The 17,057-nt window shown below is 39.5% G+C and overlaps 1 protein-coding gene across 1 annotated transcript in view; it reads right to left on the bottom strand.

Annotated features, from left to right (window-relative positions):
* Positions 1-6,448: 6,448 nt before the first annotated feature.
* The window catches only part of LOC133253021 (protein FAM240B-like), a 48,337-nt gene continuing 37,728 nt past the window's right edge, over positions 6,449-17,057 (bottom strand). The window contains exons 2-3 of the mRNA XM_061426154.1: positions 15,221-15,366; positions 6,449-7,196 (exon numbers count right to left, since the gene is read on the bottom strand). Of these exons, the coding sequence (XP_061282138.1) occupies positions 7,103-7,196; positions 15,221-15,366 (240 nt within the window). The 3' untranslated portion in view covers positions 6,449-7,102. The remainder of the gene's footprint in view (positions 7,197-15,220; positions 15,367-17,057) is intronic.

Raw genomic sequence — 17,057 nt, forward strand, 5'->3', positions numbered from 1 at the left:
CTTCTGAGGAAAAGCTCTGTGAGGGAACATTCCTCAGTATACTGTGAACTTTTATCTTAACCATGGGTATAAGCTACTATTTTAATTTTTAATACAGTTGACATTTGAATAATGTTGGGGATATGGTCCAGACTCCCTGCGGTTGAAAGTCCACATATAACTTTACAGTTGGCCCTCTGTGGTTATGTGGTTATGCACGTAGGGATTCAACCAACTGCAGGTCATGTAGTGCTACAATACACATTTATTGAAAAAAATCTGAGTATAAGTGGGTCTGTACAGTTCAAACCTGTGTTGTTCAAGAATCAGCTGTACACTGAAATAAATGTACCCCTGCCAACACCTATTTAGAGCTCTGTAGTGACCGGGACTTTTCACAGACACGGATCAGATCAGAACAATAGAGATCTCCTGTCCTGGTTTTAAACTGGGGAAGGGTCCCAAACCTCCACTGTCCCAACATCATAGACACTGTTCTAACATATCTGTGTACCATCTGTCTTGTTATTTGTTTAATATTAAAAAAAAATGTGTTCACTTTCTTTTACTTAAATAAATATATATAAACGTTTATAAATCTCACCCAGTTTTTTTTTTTTTTTTTACCAATATATACAAATACTTATGGGCTTCCCATGTGGCTCAGTGGTTAAAAAAAAAATCTAAAGATGCAGGAGATGTACCAGCACCATTTATTTTTTAAAAAAGAAAAAAACTATCCTTCCTCTCAGGTGGCTCAGTGGTAAAGAACCCTCCTGCCAATGCAGGAAGTGTGGGTTCGAACCCTGGGTTGGGAAGATCTCCTTGAGTAGGAAATGACAACTGACTTCAGCATTCTTGACTAGAAAATTCCATGGACAGAGGAACCTGGCAGGTTACAGTCCATGGGATCACAAAGAGCCAGACGTGACTGAATGACTGAACTAAGTGACTGAGCAGGTACACATGCACATAAATACTTATACACACCTATTAAGCATTTTTAAAAGCCTTTTACCATCATTTGTCTATCACATAGCGGGAGATACTGGTTGTGAGAAAAGACTCATTACCAGTTGAGTGGTACCACCTCCCTGAGGACGGATGGACTTTTAAGGAGCCAGCCTGTATTTATTGCACTGGAGTGACACCCTGGGCATCGAGGAAGTATCTGAAGACAAGAGAATGTTCCATGTGGGAGGAACTATAACATATTTTAGTATCAATCCCAAATAAACAATGTTTAAAATATTGGCCTCATTCGTAATGTACCCTCTCCTGTCACGCCAATGTACCCTGTTCTGTCATGGTCTTCCTTTGGGGAAGGCTTTGCTTCTCACCTGCACTTCAACTGTGCCTCAGTGCTCATGGTGTTTTGTGGGGAGGTGGCCCAGTGTTACAAACAATCCTTTGATTTATCCAAAGGTCACTGGGCTCATCTTATCTGAATGTGTAGGACAGTAAATCTTTTTAAGCAGTGTCCACTCCCCACTCCATTCCCATCCACCGTGTCTCCAGTAGCAAAGCCTATAAGTTCCATGTTGTCTACTGGCTGGACATGTATTTCAGCTAGTCTGCCCCAAAAAAGTCAGTCTGAGGGCTTCAGCACTGATCTGGATGTTGACAGCTCTTCACAATTTTACCACTTAATTGCTTTGTGAAAAGAGAGAACTTCTGCTTTCATTTCTTCTGTCACTGATACTGGATTGTTTGTCCAAAGACAAAAAGACATTTTATAGCTACTTATCAATCATAAATTGAGCTGTGGTTTAAATTCAGTAAAGCCTTTTTGAGTGGTGTTCATCTCTAATCTGGTGCAATTCAAGATTTTACCATTTTCAGTTTATGTTTCCACATAACACATCACATGACACAGGGTAATAAAAGGAAATGTGCTAATTAATTTTGAAATAAAAAGCTGTATGTTTAAAGGTGTTTAAGTCAAAGCCTAAGGGAAATTAGTCATGTTTTGGTCTCTATAGTTCATCACTTAAGACCACATTCTTATTTGTACTTTCACTCACCTTGAATGAAATGAAGATCTCATAAAGGGTACATTTTCCAAATTAAATTATTTGGATAAACATAGTTTTAATAAAGACAATCCCTAGCATCTGTAGAGTGCATTTTCCACACCATTGCCAGGATTGTTTTATCAGTCACTAAGACAAGTTCTTAGCAAGTTACTGCCCTGCTCAAAAACCTTTGATGAGTCTCCATTGCCATTGGAGACTCATCAACTTTGGAGACTCATCAGCTCCTTAGCCAGCGTTTTAAGGGCCTCCTCATTTAACCCCAATGCATCTCTCCAGCTAAAATATCAGCTCATTCCTCAGGAATGCTGTTCCCCATCCTTGAAGGCCTGATCTTGACCTCTCTATGAGACCTCCATGCCTCTTTCAAGCTGGATCCTTATGCCTTTCCTATGGCCTTACCATGCTGACTCAGTTTCCATCCCTCTTTCCTGAAATAAAATTGACAAATTATATATATTTAAGATATACAACATAATGATTTGATACATATATATTTTGTGAAATGATTACCACAGCCAAGCTAATTAACATTTCCATCATCTCACTTAGTTACCTTATTTTGTATGTGTATGTATGCTGCTAACACTTAAAATCTACTCTTTTAGCAAATTTCAGATACACAATACACTGTTATTAACCACAGTGGTTGCCAGGGGCTGGAGCCTGGAGGAAATGGAAAGATGGTACAACGTTTCAGTTGTTCAGGATGTCTAAGTTTTAGAGTGTACACCTTGGTGACTGATTCAGTTTTGTTTGTCTTTCTCCATTCAATCCTGTCCCCTCAGGAGAAGCCATTCCCAAGTCTGGCTAAGCATCAGAATCTCCTGGGTAGCTCAAATGAAAATGCAATAATTCCTGAGCGCCATACTAGACCAACAGAATTAGAATCTCTGGGGTGGAGTCCAGGGATCCATAAACTTTAATAAAAGTTTTCTAGATGATTCTGACTGAGGCAGAAGGTAGATGCATCCCCCAGTGTGAGCAATTGGAGTTCATTCCCTGTGGACAGGAACTCCAAAATATCAGTAGCAGGACAAATCTAGAGAGGAGGCTGGGCCTGCCAAGATAAGAGATAAGAGTCCACATATTTCTCATTCTCAAAGTCAGGGAGATCTTCTGACTAGAAAACTCCTTGGAAGTAAAAAGGGGAGTGATGCCAAGCTACCCATAGTCCTCTTCCTTGGAATCCATCCTGGCTGAGGATGTGAGTGCACACATAGGAGGATCCTGAGATATATCAAATGCAGACTCAGAACCAATCTGCAGAATGACTAGCCAAAGGAAACCTGGAAGAAATGACTCATATAAATGATAGACTATCACAACGGCATGACTCTCTCTTTGAGTTTACCTATGTGCCTATCTACATGTACTGAACTCTTCTTTTCTCTTCCTGATGAGGAACAGAGTACATCATGAGAAATGCTGGGCTGGAAGAAGCACAAGCTGGAATCAAGATTGCTGGGAGAAATATTAATAATCTCAGATATGCAGATGACACCACCCTTATGGCAGAAAGTGAAGAAGAACTAAAGAGCCTCTTGATGAAAGTGAAAGAAGAGAGTGAAAAGTTGGCTTAAAGCTCAACATTCAGAAAACGAAGATCATGGCATCTGGTCCCATCACTTCATGGCAAATAGATGGGGGAAACAGTGTCAGACTTTATTTTTGGGGGCTCCAAAATCACTGCAGATGGTGATTGCAGCCATGAAATTAAAAGGTGCTTACTCCTTGGAAGCAAAGTTATGACCAACCTAGATAGCATATTCAAAAGCAGAGACATTACTTTGCCAACAAAGGTCCGTCTAGTCAAGGCTATGGTTTTCCAGTGGTCATGTATAGATGTGAGAGTTGGACTGTGAAGAAAGCTGAGCACCAAAGAATTGATGCTTTTGAACTGTGGTGTTGGAGAAGACTCTTGAGAGTCCCTTGGACTGCAAGGAGATCCAACCAGTCCATCCTAAAGGAGATCAGTCCTGGGTGTTCATTGGTAGGACTGATGTTGAAGCTGAAACTGATGTTGAAGCTGAAACTTTGGCCACCTGATGTGAAGAACTGACTCGTTTGAAAAGACCCTGATACTGGGAAAGATTAAGGGCAGAAGGAGAAAGGGATGAGAGAAGGATGAGATGCTTGGATGGCATCATGGACTCAGTGGACATGGGTTTGGGTGAACTCTGGGAGTTGGTGATGGACAGGGAGGCCTGGCGTGCTGCAGTTCATAGGGTCGCAAAGAGTCAGACACGACTGAGCGACTGAACTGAACTGAACTGATGAGGAAATTAAACCAATAAACAAATGGAAAGAAATCCTCAACCACTAATGGTCAAAGAAGCAACATGATGTCACTCAACACTTCTCAGATTAGAAAAAAATTAAAAACAGCTATGATACATATTACTGGCAGCAATTTAGAAGGAGGGTACTCTTATAGACTGCTGGTTCACAGGGGAGTTTCACCAGCCTTTTTGGGATGTGTTCTAGTAACATTTTTAAAGTAGAAACTGCAATAATGTTTGCTTTAATTTCCTATTCCTCAAAATCAACTTACTTTCCAGTTCAAAACCACTAGAATAAAGGAACTGTATTTACTGCTGCATTGTTCAAATGGCGAAAACCTGGATGTAGCATGACTGTTCCATCTCTAAAGCAACTGTTGACTTTGTTATGGTGCATCTGCACCATAATATGATCCCATTAAAAAATGTATTTAATATTAAATATGTATTAAAATATACTTTGATATATCAGGAACAGTTGAGTAAGGAAATCAAGATGCAGAAAAATCTGATATCATCTTATTTTGTACATTGTTACCACACAAATATATTCACACAAAGTCCTGTAGATGTAGAGTGTGTGTGAGTGTGTGTTTGTTGTGTATGTGAGTGTGTGTGTTTGTACATGGCTATGTGAATACAGGAAAAACTACAGGAAGCCTCATATTGGGTAATTAATATGGGTAAAACAGTACAAGTGTTGCTGATGGTAGAGAGTGCAGAAAAAAGGGAGGGAGCAAGCCAAGACAGTAAAAACAAGATTAATAAAAATTAATAAAAACAGTAATAAAATCATATCAGCATGTATATTTATGCACTTCTATAAAATTATATACACATATATATGTATACACAAAATTTGAAAAAATTAAAAATACAAATCTAATCTGTTCATTTCACTACCTGTCAAGGGCTTCCTAATTCCCTGTGGATCAATACGGAATCTTTAGCTTGGGCTCCAGGGATCCCTGCTCACATCTCCACCCTCCTGTGAAATAGTTGCCCTCTTCATTCTGTGTCACAGACACTTATTTCCGGGTCCATCACTTCCCAGGACCCTCTCCTCTACCCTGCAGTCCTGCTGCTCCTCTTTAGTTCTTCTTTCATGCTGTTTCTTTTCTTCTGCATGACTCTTACTCATTTTTATAGGCCTCAGCTTAAACATCAGTGTCTCAAGGGGCTTTCTCTGACCCTCCGATGTGGTTAGGTATTCTGATGTTTATTCCCATGGTTCTCTGTCCTTACTAAATTTCCATTTTATTATTAGCCTCTTTCCCCAAACTTTGCTCAGTTTTTCCCAGCTATAATTTACTACTTATTAGTTGTATCTGGGCTTCCCTGATAGCTCGGTTGGTAAAGAATCTGCCTGCAATGTGGGAGATTCTGGGTTGGGAAGATCCACTGGAGAAGGGATAGGCTACCCATTCCAGTATTCTTGGGCTTCCCTTGTGGCTCAGCTGGTAAAGAATCCGCCTGCAATGCGGGAGACCTGGGTTTGATCCCTGGGTTGGAAAGATCCCCTTGAGAAGAAAAAGGCAACCCACTCTAGTATTCTGGCCTAGAGAATTCCATGGACTGTATAGTCCATGGGGCTGCAAAGAGTCAGACACAACTGAGCAACTTTCACTTCACTTAGTTGTATCTGAATTGGATAAGAGCCTATAGCAAAGATTTGAGCATTGTACTCTGTATCTCATAACTGAGGGATTGTGGAGTCACCTCTCTAGCCGTCTTGCCACCCCGTGACCCCCTCAGCCATAAGGATCTCTTTTAGTTTTACAGTGGAAGAAGTTTATGCCACCACATAGCATCTATGAGCATCTATGAGTGCTGTGATACTCTCCCCAATACTGTGTGTGTCATTTTCTGGGTCCCTCTGGCCATTTGGGCTCTTTGGCTGGCTGGGGCTTCTCACTCTGCTCTTGTCCACAGTGAGGCATCCCTGGGTAGAGGAGTGGAGGAGCCCTAGTTCCTGTGACTGACAGAATCCCTCCTGATCTGTGACCATGATCATGTCTGGGCCCAAGAGGAGGCTTCAGTGAAAGTGACTTTAAATTCCAAAGTGTGTCTAAAGGCAGCTGGAGCTGACACTTGCTAGAGCGTCAGAGAACTAACCATGACAGGCATGAGGGAGTTAACACACGGCACACACCATTAGGACACAACAACCAAGTTTATTAACATTCTCTTGCTTTCACTGCATGCTTCTAATTAAAAGTTTATAAAAATTTGTATGAGGAGAAAATAATTTAGTTCAGTTCATTTTCAAACCATAATGTTAAAAATTATTCTTTTTATAAGAATGATTTCTTTCTTTCTTTAGCTTTCTTTCTGTTAGCAGTAGCATTTCTGTCTTCATTTTAAAAAAGGCGATGGGGACAGGAAATAAGATCGAATGACTCTATTTTTCCAGAATACTTAGGGAAGCCAGGTTTCCAAACAGTAATTGCCCCTGGTAAGCCTGAATAAAATATTCAGATTTCAAAATGAGAAGAAAATGTGGAAATAAATTACATTACGTGGATCTTTGAAACTTGGAAGTGCTAATTCCAAGAGATTTTTATATTAGATACCCCAAGCTTCGTATCCCATTGGCGGTCATCCTGTCCTCTGTGACAGGGAGGATTGAGATGGATAAAGAGTCCCATTAGCACTAGGGGAGGTTTCACATGTAAATCCCTTCACAAATGGGAGAGCAAATAAAGAGCGTCCTGCTTAGTAGTCAACATAACTTGGGTGTTAGTTTTTTCTCCTAGAAAAGTGCCCTTGGTGGTTTGTCATCTTTGAAGGGGATGAGGCAGGAAGCACTCAGCCCACAGTGCTTGTCTGCTTCTCCTTCCCATCAGGATTGTCCAACATCCTCAGCCTTTTCTCCAGTCTCTGCTTCCATTCTTCTCTGAGCCTGAGGAGAAGAAACAATATTCGTGGTCATTGCATTTGTTTCCGCATCTGCTGGTCCGGTGAAGTTTATTTTCTTCTGAAGAATATTCTTAAGAGAAACAAATGGCTTTTACAAATTAATGAAGAAAATAATTAAAAGAGTAATGAACAGTCTATGAATGTGTAATTTTCTCCAAAATTCACTCCTTCTGAAATCCATATGCGGATTCAGTGTAATATCAATCAAAATCCCAGCAGGACTTTTCTGTAGCTATCAACAAGCTGATTCTAAATTTTATATGGAAAGGCAAAAGAAGTTGATTAGCAAAACAATTTTAAAGTAGAAGAAAGTTGGAGGATATAGACTATGTGACTTTGGGACTTAATATAAAGCTACCATCATCAAGACAGTGTAGCATCGGTGAAGGAACAAACAGATCACAGAACAGAATAGAGTATAGATATAAATATACACAAACACAGACAACTGATTTTTGATCAGGGACAAAGACAACTCAATGGAGGAAGGATGTGTGAGTGCTCAGTCGCTCAGTCGTGTCCACCTCTTTGTGACTCCATGGACTGTGGCCCACCAGGCTCCTCTGTCCCTGGGATTTTCCCAGCAAGAATACTGGAGTGGGTTGTCATTTCCTCCTCCAAGGGATCTTCCCAACCCAGGGATCCAACTCACACCTCCTGCATTGGCAGGCAAGTTCTTTACCACTGAGCCACCTGGCACGAAGGATAGCTTTAAAAAAAATGGCACTGGAACATTATACATCCATATTAAAAAAAAAAAAAACATGGCCCTTGACCCACACTCCACATCTTATGCAAAATTAACTAAAAATGGATCATAGACTTGAAGGTAAGTAAGACTAAGGCTTCAACAAAAAAGCCAAAAAATAATATCTTCATGATCTTGGGATCAGGAAAAAATTCTTATATACAACACAAAAAAGCATAATTCATAAAAGAAGAGAAAATTTGGGACTTTATCAAAATTAAAACATTTACTCTGTGAAAGATACTGTGAAGAGAATAAAAGACAAGCCATTAACAATATTTGCATGTAACATGTCTGATAAGAGACTTGTTTCTAGAAAGTATAATATTTCAAACTCAATAATAAGAAAATAATATAATGGATAAAATATTTGAACAGCCATTTTTCTAAAGAAGTTTTATGAGTGGCAAATAAACTCACAAGACATGCTCAACATAATTAGGATGAGTGGCAAATAAACAGATAGAAGATGCTCAATTAAATTCAGTTTGAAACAGTGAGATGCCATTTTCACCTGTTAGATTAAAAGTGATTAAGAGTTTGACAACACACAGTATGAGTAACAGTAAAATTTGGCATTCCCACACTTGAGTGGAAGTTTAAACTAAAACAACCTCTTTGCAAGACAAGAGGGCGATAGTTATCAATATTTTAAACATTCATCCTTGACATAACATCTTCATTTCTATGAACTTATCCCATAATATTATCCGTGTATGAAAAATGTATGTATAAGTATTCTTATTGCAACACTGATTGCAAAGTCCCCATATGAAAAACAACCTAAACGTCCTTCAAGGTGATTGGTTAAATTGTCACATCATTACAGTAGAAAACATTAAAGAACTGAAAATGTTAATATAGAAAAACTTCCAAGAGTAAGTTAAAAAAGGAAGTTGCAGAAGAGTGAAGATTGTATAGGTCCCATTTTGTATAGAAATATAGCACACATATTTATTTGCTTATTAAAACTAAAGTTTTGGGGAGACATATATAAGAAATTGTTGATGGCTATTTTCTCTGGAGAGCATGTCAAGGAGCCTAACTGAGGACACTGGTTTTCCAAGGTATATACTTGGTTAGTTTCTTAAGTTGGATAAATGCTTTTATTCATTTATGAGGGCAGCCATAAAAAAAATAACACAGACTGGTTGGCTTAAACAACAGACGTTTATTGTCTCATAGTTTTAGAGGATGGGAGCTTGAGATGGAGGTGCCAGCAGGTTTGATTTCTCCCAAGGCCTCTTTCCTTTGCGTGCAGGTGGCCTCCTTAATCCATCCTTTTCTCTGTGTTTGTACCTTCTTGGTGTCCCTTTGTGTATCAAACCTCCTCTTCTTATCAGGACAACAGTTAGATTGGACTGAGACCTATCATAAAAGGTCTCATTTTAACTCTCATCTTTTCTAAAGGCACTATCTCCAAATACAGTCATGTTCTGAGGTAGGACTGGGGGTTAGGACTTCCACATACAAATTTTCAGGGTGGGAGGCACAACTCATAACAATGCTAAAGCAGTGCATGATTATTATGGATAAATTAGAATATATAATAAAGAATACAGAAAACTTGGATTCAGCTTTACTTTTCAGTCTTATAAGTAACCCTAAAATGAATACGATAATATGTAATACTCTTTCTATATACTAGTCTACTTTCATTGAAGAGATTCCCAGCGGTGAATAACGAGAGGGTGTAATTTTTTTTAATTTATTTTTATTTTTGACTGCACTGGGTCTTCATTGCTGCGCTCAGGCTTTCTCTAGCTGTGTCTAGGAGGGGCTACTCTCTAGTCCCAGTGCATGGGCTTCTCACTGCAGTGGTCTCTCTTGTTGCAGAGCATGGACTTTAAGGTGTGCAGGCTTCCATAGTTGTAGGCTGTGGGCTCAGTAGTTGTGGCATATGGGCTTTAGTTGCCCTTAGGCATGTGAAATCTTCCCAGGCCAGGGATCGAACCCATGGTCCCCTGCATCGGCAGGGAGATTCTTAACCATTGGACCACCAGGGAAGTCTGAGGGTATAAATATTGTGAAAGCTCTAGGCATCTATTACCAAACTGTCTCCAGGAAACTTCTTACTTAAAAGTCTGCTCAATTATGGGCTCAAGAGAGAATGCAAAGAATTTGAAATGTTGGCCTGTTGTTTGGTGGTAGTTGTTGCTTAAGCACATTAGCAACCAAGGATGGAAAGTTGAAATATTGAGAGAATTGAATACTGTAAAGACATTGGTTATCATTCTCATTCTGCTTCAGCTTTAAATAGAATGAATGACACAAAGATATAATTTTCCAGTTTGAAAGGGGAGATAAAACTTGTAACTGATGCTTTTCCATTAGTGGGCTCGTACTTTACACATGGACTTCCTTGGTAACTCAGTTGGTAAAGAATCCACCTGCAATGCAGGAGACCCCAGTTCGATTTCTGGATCAGGAAGATCCCCTGGAGAGGGTTTCCATTTGCTTATCAAAGGGATCTCCCCAACCCAGGGATTGAAACTGTGTCTCCGGCATCTTCTGCATTGGCAAGCAGATTCTTTACCACTGTGCCACCTGCGAAGCCCCAGTATCATGCAGGTTCATCATTAATTAAAGGGGCTTTAACTTTTCCTTTGTGTGACGAGCGTGAAAATGTGTTGCTCAGAGATCCAGCTGGCCTACTGCCTGTTTTTGGCAAACTTTTATCAGAATATAGCCCTGCCCATTTGTTGACATACTGTCTGTGACTACTTTCACACAGTGGTAGAATAGGATAGTTGCAACACAAGAGCATATGACCCACAAAGCTGAAAATATTAAGCATTTATTGTTTGTCTGATTTCATCAAATCATAGCTGAATTGAAATCACAGGTGGACTATCGACACAAAGGTTAGCAAAAGCCAATAGAAAGATGCTATGAGAATCCATTGGCTATATGAAATGTATAATAAAAAGCATTGTACATTTTCTTATGATTTGTAAAGATTTGTGTTACACATCTTTATATCAGTAAAATTTATAATAAACTTATGTACATATATGTGTATATATATCAGTTCAGTTCAGTTCAGTTCATTTCAGTCGCTCAGTCATGTCCAACTCTTTGTGACCCCATAACTGCAGCACGCCAGGCTTCCCTGTCCATCACCAACTCCTGAAGCTTACTCAAACTCATGTCCATTGAGTCAGTGATGCCATCGAACCATGTCATCCTCTGTTGTCCCCTTCTCCTCCTGCCTTCAATCATTCCCAGCATCAGGGTCTTTTCAAATGAGTCAGTTCTTCCCATCGGGTGGCCAAAGTATTGGAGTTTCAGCTTCAGCATCAGTTCTTCCAATGAATATTCAGGACTGATTTCCTTTAGGATGGACTGATTGGATCTCCTTGTTGTCCAAGGGACTCTCAAGAATCTTCTCCAACACCACGATTCAAAAGCATCAATTCTTCAGTGCTCACCTTTCTTCATAGTCTAACTCTCATATCCATACATGACTACTGGAAAAACCAAAGCTTTGACTAGATGGACCTTTGTTGGCAAAGTGATGTCTCTGCTTTTTAATATGCTGTCTAGGTTGGTCATAACTTTTCTTCCAAGGAGCAAGTATCTTTTAATTTCATGTCTGCAGTCACCATCTGCAGTGATTTTGGAGCCCCAAAAAATAAAGTCTGTCACTGTTTCCATTGTTTCCCCATCTATTTGCCATGAAGTGATGGGACCAGATGCCATGATCTTCGTTTTCTGAATGTTGAGTGTATATATATATATATATATATATATATACACTCCACAGAGAAGTAGTTGTTAAATATTTACCAGCACACCATAACTTGCTTCCCATTTTTCTTTCACAGGAGCTTCCCCCAATAAATCTCATACTCATCTAACTTCATCTTGCCCTCTGCTTCTTGGAGGACCCAAATGAACACATTTGGAATGATTAATTTATTATAGGAACAGAATTTAGGAATCTGGGGTTTATGACACATTTATTCACTTTTTTATAATAGCTATATCACTGTATATTACCAGATGGATGATAGATGCCACTATCCACCTAAATCCCCATTAAATCCTGTTTTATGAGTATTTGTACTGTTAACTGCCCCTTTCTGGTCACTATCTTTCATTACTGTGCTGCTTCTCTATCTTTGTGCTCTCAGTAATTTGGTGAATGGAAGTGTGTATATGGACCTTTTAGTCTGTAGTAAGAAAGGTCAATATGAAAAAGATAATACTTAAAAATTGGTATACAGAGTCAGATACAGTAAAACAGACATTAAAGCTTGAAGAGAACTTTTTTTCCCTTAAGCCTAGAAATAGTGACCTCCCTTTTCAAATGGAGACCAAATAATACTTACTATTTATTGTTCTAGATTCATCTGATTTGTGGAGGAGTTGTAATTAATATCTGGGAATACAAATTCTGCTTGATTAGTATGGGTTTTGACTAGAAAGCAGGATTTGGTGAGGGGGGTGGTGAATCTTAAACCAGAATCCTAAGAATCAGAGATCAGTTGGGCACATAATTAGTGTTTTTCTATCACGTGCTTGCTAGGCCCAAATAAATGTGTCAGTTTGGGTCCTCCAAGAAGCATAATTGAAGGAATTACCTATGGAAAATAAAGCAGGGGCTGGGGGGTGGGGTGGGGAAGGAAGAAATGATTAGATAGGAAGAACCCCAAATCACAGCAGAGTTGACATAACTGATAAGCAGGAATCAAAACAGAGGAAGGTGAATGCTCTTGGGGTGAGGACTAATAAACCCCTCTTGTCACACAAGTCAACCAGATTCAATGTATATTGACATTGTGAGTTCAGCTAAATTCTGAAGAAGAATTTTGAAGGTCATACTTATTGCATTAAAACCATTATTTTTTTCATATAAGTATTATACAGTTACTCAAATATAGTTTCAGCCTGGTTATTTAGACTTAGATGTTCATGTAAGTTATCATCTAAATTGAGATTCTTTGGAAAATAAAAGGGAACATAATACATGATGCTAACAAAATGATATACATACACCTGGACTGTCCCAGCACACTAGATTTGTTCATTATTCCCACAGTACGCTTGACTTCTCTCAGATTGTTCTCTCAACAGTTATTTCAAACCCGTTTTCTACTTCTCCAGGGGACTGACACCCGCTGTGTTGCTTCTTTCTAGCCAGACTCAGAGAGAGTAAGAGAATTTCTAGTTCTGAGACCACCCACTTTTTGCCTTGTGATCTCATCGCCAGGACCTCTTCAACTCACATGTGTTGCCAGGGTAATTGGATTTCTGCAGCTCTGGCTGCATTCCTCCCCATCAGTGAACCATAGGCGTGTGCTAATAAGCATGTCCATGGTAAAATGCCTGTTTCCACTCTACCCAGATTTGGTACAAGGTCTTGCTGGTTAGCTCAGCTGGGGAACAGAAGGCATTATTGGCTCTAGCATGGGTGAAAATTTGTGAGATTTTTTTTTTTTTTAGATGTTTGTCTTCTACCGTTCATTTAGAACATTTCTTGATTGCACAGTGGCTTGAATTTGCCACTTTTTTAAATGGAGGGTAAAAATTTTTTTATAGTGTTAGTGTTATATGTTTGTTTGTCACCTACATATGTGCATTTTGGAAAGTCATAACCCAGGGGGCTGAAATAGGAACCCAAGTGTTTATGCTATTCATTGGTCTGGTCAAGTGTACGCTGGAAAATAATTATACTAGGACAAAGTTTCAAAATGTATGGTTACATTAGCAATATATAAACAAATATTCTGACATTTTGTTTTGATTTCTCTGGGTACTGGGAGCTGAAGAAGGGTTTTAAGAAGTTAATGTTGGTACAACACAATACATGTGAATTATATGTGTTTTTAGTTCAGTATACTCAGAAACATGGAGGCACATGCCTCGTTCTCCCTCAGAACACAGATGCCATCACACTTGTGAATAAGCATCTTAGCAAACAGACAGCTTAGCTGGGCTATTCCCATTTCAGTAATGGAGAACCCAGACAGTCCCTGAAAAGTTGAGCCGATTCGTCTGCTCCAAGGTACTACACACATGAGGGCAAGTGCTGGCCATTTTAGTCAGAGCAATGTTGACACATGTGACACGTCTTCTCACATAAATAAATGTTCCCCTCTCAGCAGACTCTTTTAGCTAGAACAAGTTCAACTGCCAGTGAAGGGAAGATCACATTATCCTCCCCATCCTTAATATGTAGATCTTAATACGTAGGATCTCAGAGGTGGGATCTTTCATACTTTTACACATCTGTTGATCTAACTCTGAAATTCAGTGTAACCTTGTGTCCTGGGGATTGCAACAGAGGCAGGGTGAGGAACAGATTTTTTTCAGTTCATTAAGATATAAATAACAGAAACTCAATTTTGTTTATACCAAAAAAAGCTTGTTCATATCTATATCATTTATTCTCAATCAGGGGCAGCTCTGTCCTCCAGGGGACATTTGGCAGTGTTGGGAGATAATTTTGGTTGTCACATGGGGGACGGGAATCCTACCAGCATCTAATGTTTTGAGGGATACTGCTACACTTCTTACAAAGCACAGGACAGCCACTCCACTAACAAAGAATTATAAGGCCCTAAATGTCAGTAGTGCTAAAAAGTTGAGAAATCCTGATATAGATGGTGGCATGAGTAGAAGAATAAATCATGTCTGTAATTTTTTATATTTTATGATATTTTGACATCTTAGAAAGCTTAATGGCCACAGAAAGGCTGCCTTTCCCAAGGCTAGCCCTTTCTTTTGCATGCCAACCAATCCTGAGTCTGTGGCCCCTACCACCTCCTTATCTCTCTATCATACATAAAGTCATATTTCTTCTGCCCTATACCATCCCAGGGCCAGGACAAGCTCCAGACAACTAGAGACCACCCATAAATCCCAAAACCCCTGGGCATTATTCAAACTAGCCAATCCTAAGCTGTTTACTCTGCCTTGACTTGTCTTTTCCTTGGAAATGCCAATAAACACTCTGGCTTAGACTTTCCCCTTGCTTTCATCTTCTGTCTCCTGGCCAAAACCTGGTGCTTCCCCTGTGGCACTGCATGGCATGCAGCGATACTCTCACTGAAAGCTGTGAATATAATAAAAACCTTCCTTCTAAGCCTTGTTCTCCTTTTGATTTCTGGCTGCACTGACCTAACAATATCGCTTCCAACATTTGCATAATTAGCACAGTGGGTAATGAAAATAATTCAGCTTCTCCATCTTCACATCTGGTATATTTCTGGGGAAATCTCCCTTGAAAAACAGTGAAGAAACAATTCACATACTTTCTCAGGGCACTCCTTCCCTGACGATCTTCCTCCAGTTCCCGGTAACAGGTCTGTTTGCTAATTTCCTTCTCCCAGAAGCTTTTGAGCTCATGACAGGTTTCACAGCAGAAGACTTCTCGACGAATGTATTGATTGTTCATCCTCTAAAAATAAAAAGAAAAACAAATCCAAGTACTTCAAATAAAGCCACTCTAATTTTGGAATGATGAAAGATGTTTGAATCCATACACTGCTATTTACAGATTTTGTGACCCCATGGACTATAGCCCTCCAGTCTCCTCTGCCCATGGAATTATCCAGGCAAGAATACTGGACTGGGTAGCCATTCCCTTCTCCAGGGGATCTTCCCAATCCAGGGATAGAACTCAGGTCTCCTGCACGGCAGGCAGATTCTTTACCATCTGGTCCACCAGCAAAGCCCTGGTTGCCTAAATATGTGGGGTTTTTTTAATTCCCCTTAAATCAGTTTTAGTATCTTACTAATTTTGTCATTAAATAAAGTAAAAAATTTGATACTAGTTCATCTTATATTTGTGAGAGTCATGATTTTAACTTAAAAAATTATCCTTTAACAGTTATTTCCCAACTCTGTGTGTGTGTGTATGTGTGTGTAGATTGAGATGGTATGTGCAAAGCTCTAGATGCAATGCATGGCAAATAGCAGGCACCCAACAAATGTTATGCTCTTTCCATCCTTCCTCACAGAAGAAAAATAACATCTACCATTTACGGATATCAAAGGAACACTTCATGCAAAGATGGTCACAATAAAGCACAGAATGGTAAGGACCTAACAGAAGCAGGAGAGATTAAGAAGAGTTGGCACGAAAACACAGAACTATACCAAAAAGGTTCTTAATGACCCAGATAATCACCATAGTGTAATCACTCACCTAGAGCCAGACATTGTGGGATGTGAAATCAAGTGGGCTTTAGGAAGCATTACCATGAACAAAGCTAGTAAAAGTGATGGAATTCCAGCTGAGCTATTTCAAATCCTAAAAGATGATGCTGTTAAAGTGCTGCACTCAACATGCCACAAATTTGGAAAACTCAGCAGTGGCCACCAGACTGGAAAAAGTCAGTTTTCATTCCAATCCCAAAGAAGGACAATACTAAATAATGTTCAAATTACCACAAAATTGTACTCATTTCACATACAATAGCAAGGTAGTGTTCAAAATTCTCCAAGCTAGATTTCAATAGTATGCAAACTGAGAACTTTCAGTTCAAGCTGTATTTAGAAAAGACAAGGGAACCCAGAGATCAAATTGCCAACATCTGTTGGATCATAGAAAAAGCAAGAGAATTTCAGGAAAACACCTACTTCCGCTTCATTAACTATGCTAAAGCCTTTGACTGTGTGGATCACAACAAACTGTGAAAAATTCTTAAAGAGATCAGAATACCAGACCACCTTATCTGCCTCCTGTGAAACCTGTATGCAAGTCAAGAAGCAAAAGTTAGAATCAGACATGGAACAACAGATTGGTTCAAAATTGGGAAAGGAGTACGTCAAGGCATATATTGTCACCCTGCGTATTTAACATATATGCAGAGCACATCATGTGAAATGCTGGGCTGGATGAAGCACAAGCTGAAATCAAGATTGCTGGGAGAAATATTAATAACCACAGATATGCAGATGATACCACCCTTATGGCAGAAATTGAAGAGGAACTAAAGAGCCTCTTGATGAAGGTGAAAGAGGAGAGTGAAAAAGCTGGTTTAAAGCTCAACATTAAAAAAACTAAGATCATGGCATCCGGTCCCATCACTTCACGGCAAAGAGATGGGAAAACAATGGAAACAGTGACCGACTTTATTTTCCTGG

This window comes from Bos javanicus, chromosome 8 (genome assembly GCF_032452875.1).
Source record: "Bos javanicus breed banteng chromosome 8, ARS-OSU_banteng_1.0, whole genome shotgun sequence".
Taxonomy (NCBI): Eukaryota; Metazoa; Chordata; class Mammalia; order Artiodactyla; family Bovidae; genus Bos; species Bos javanicus.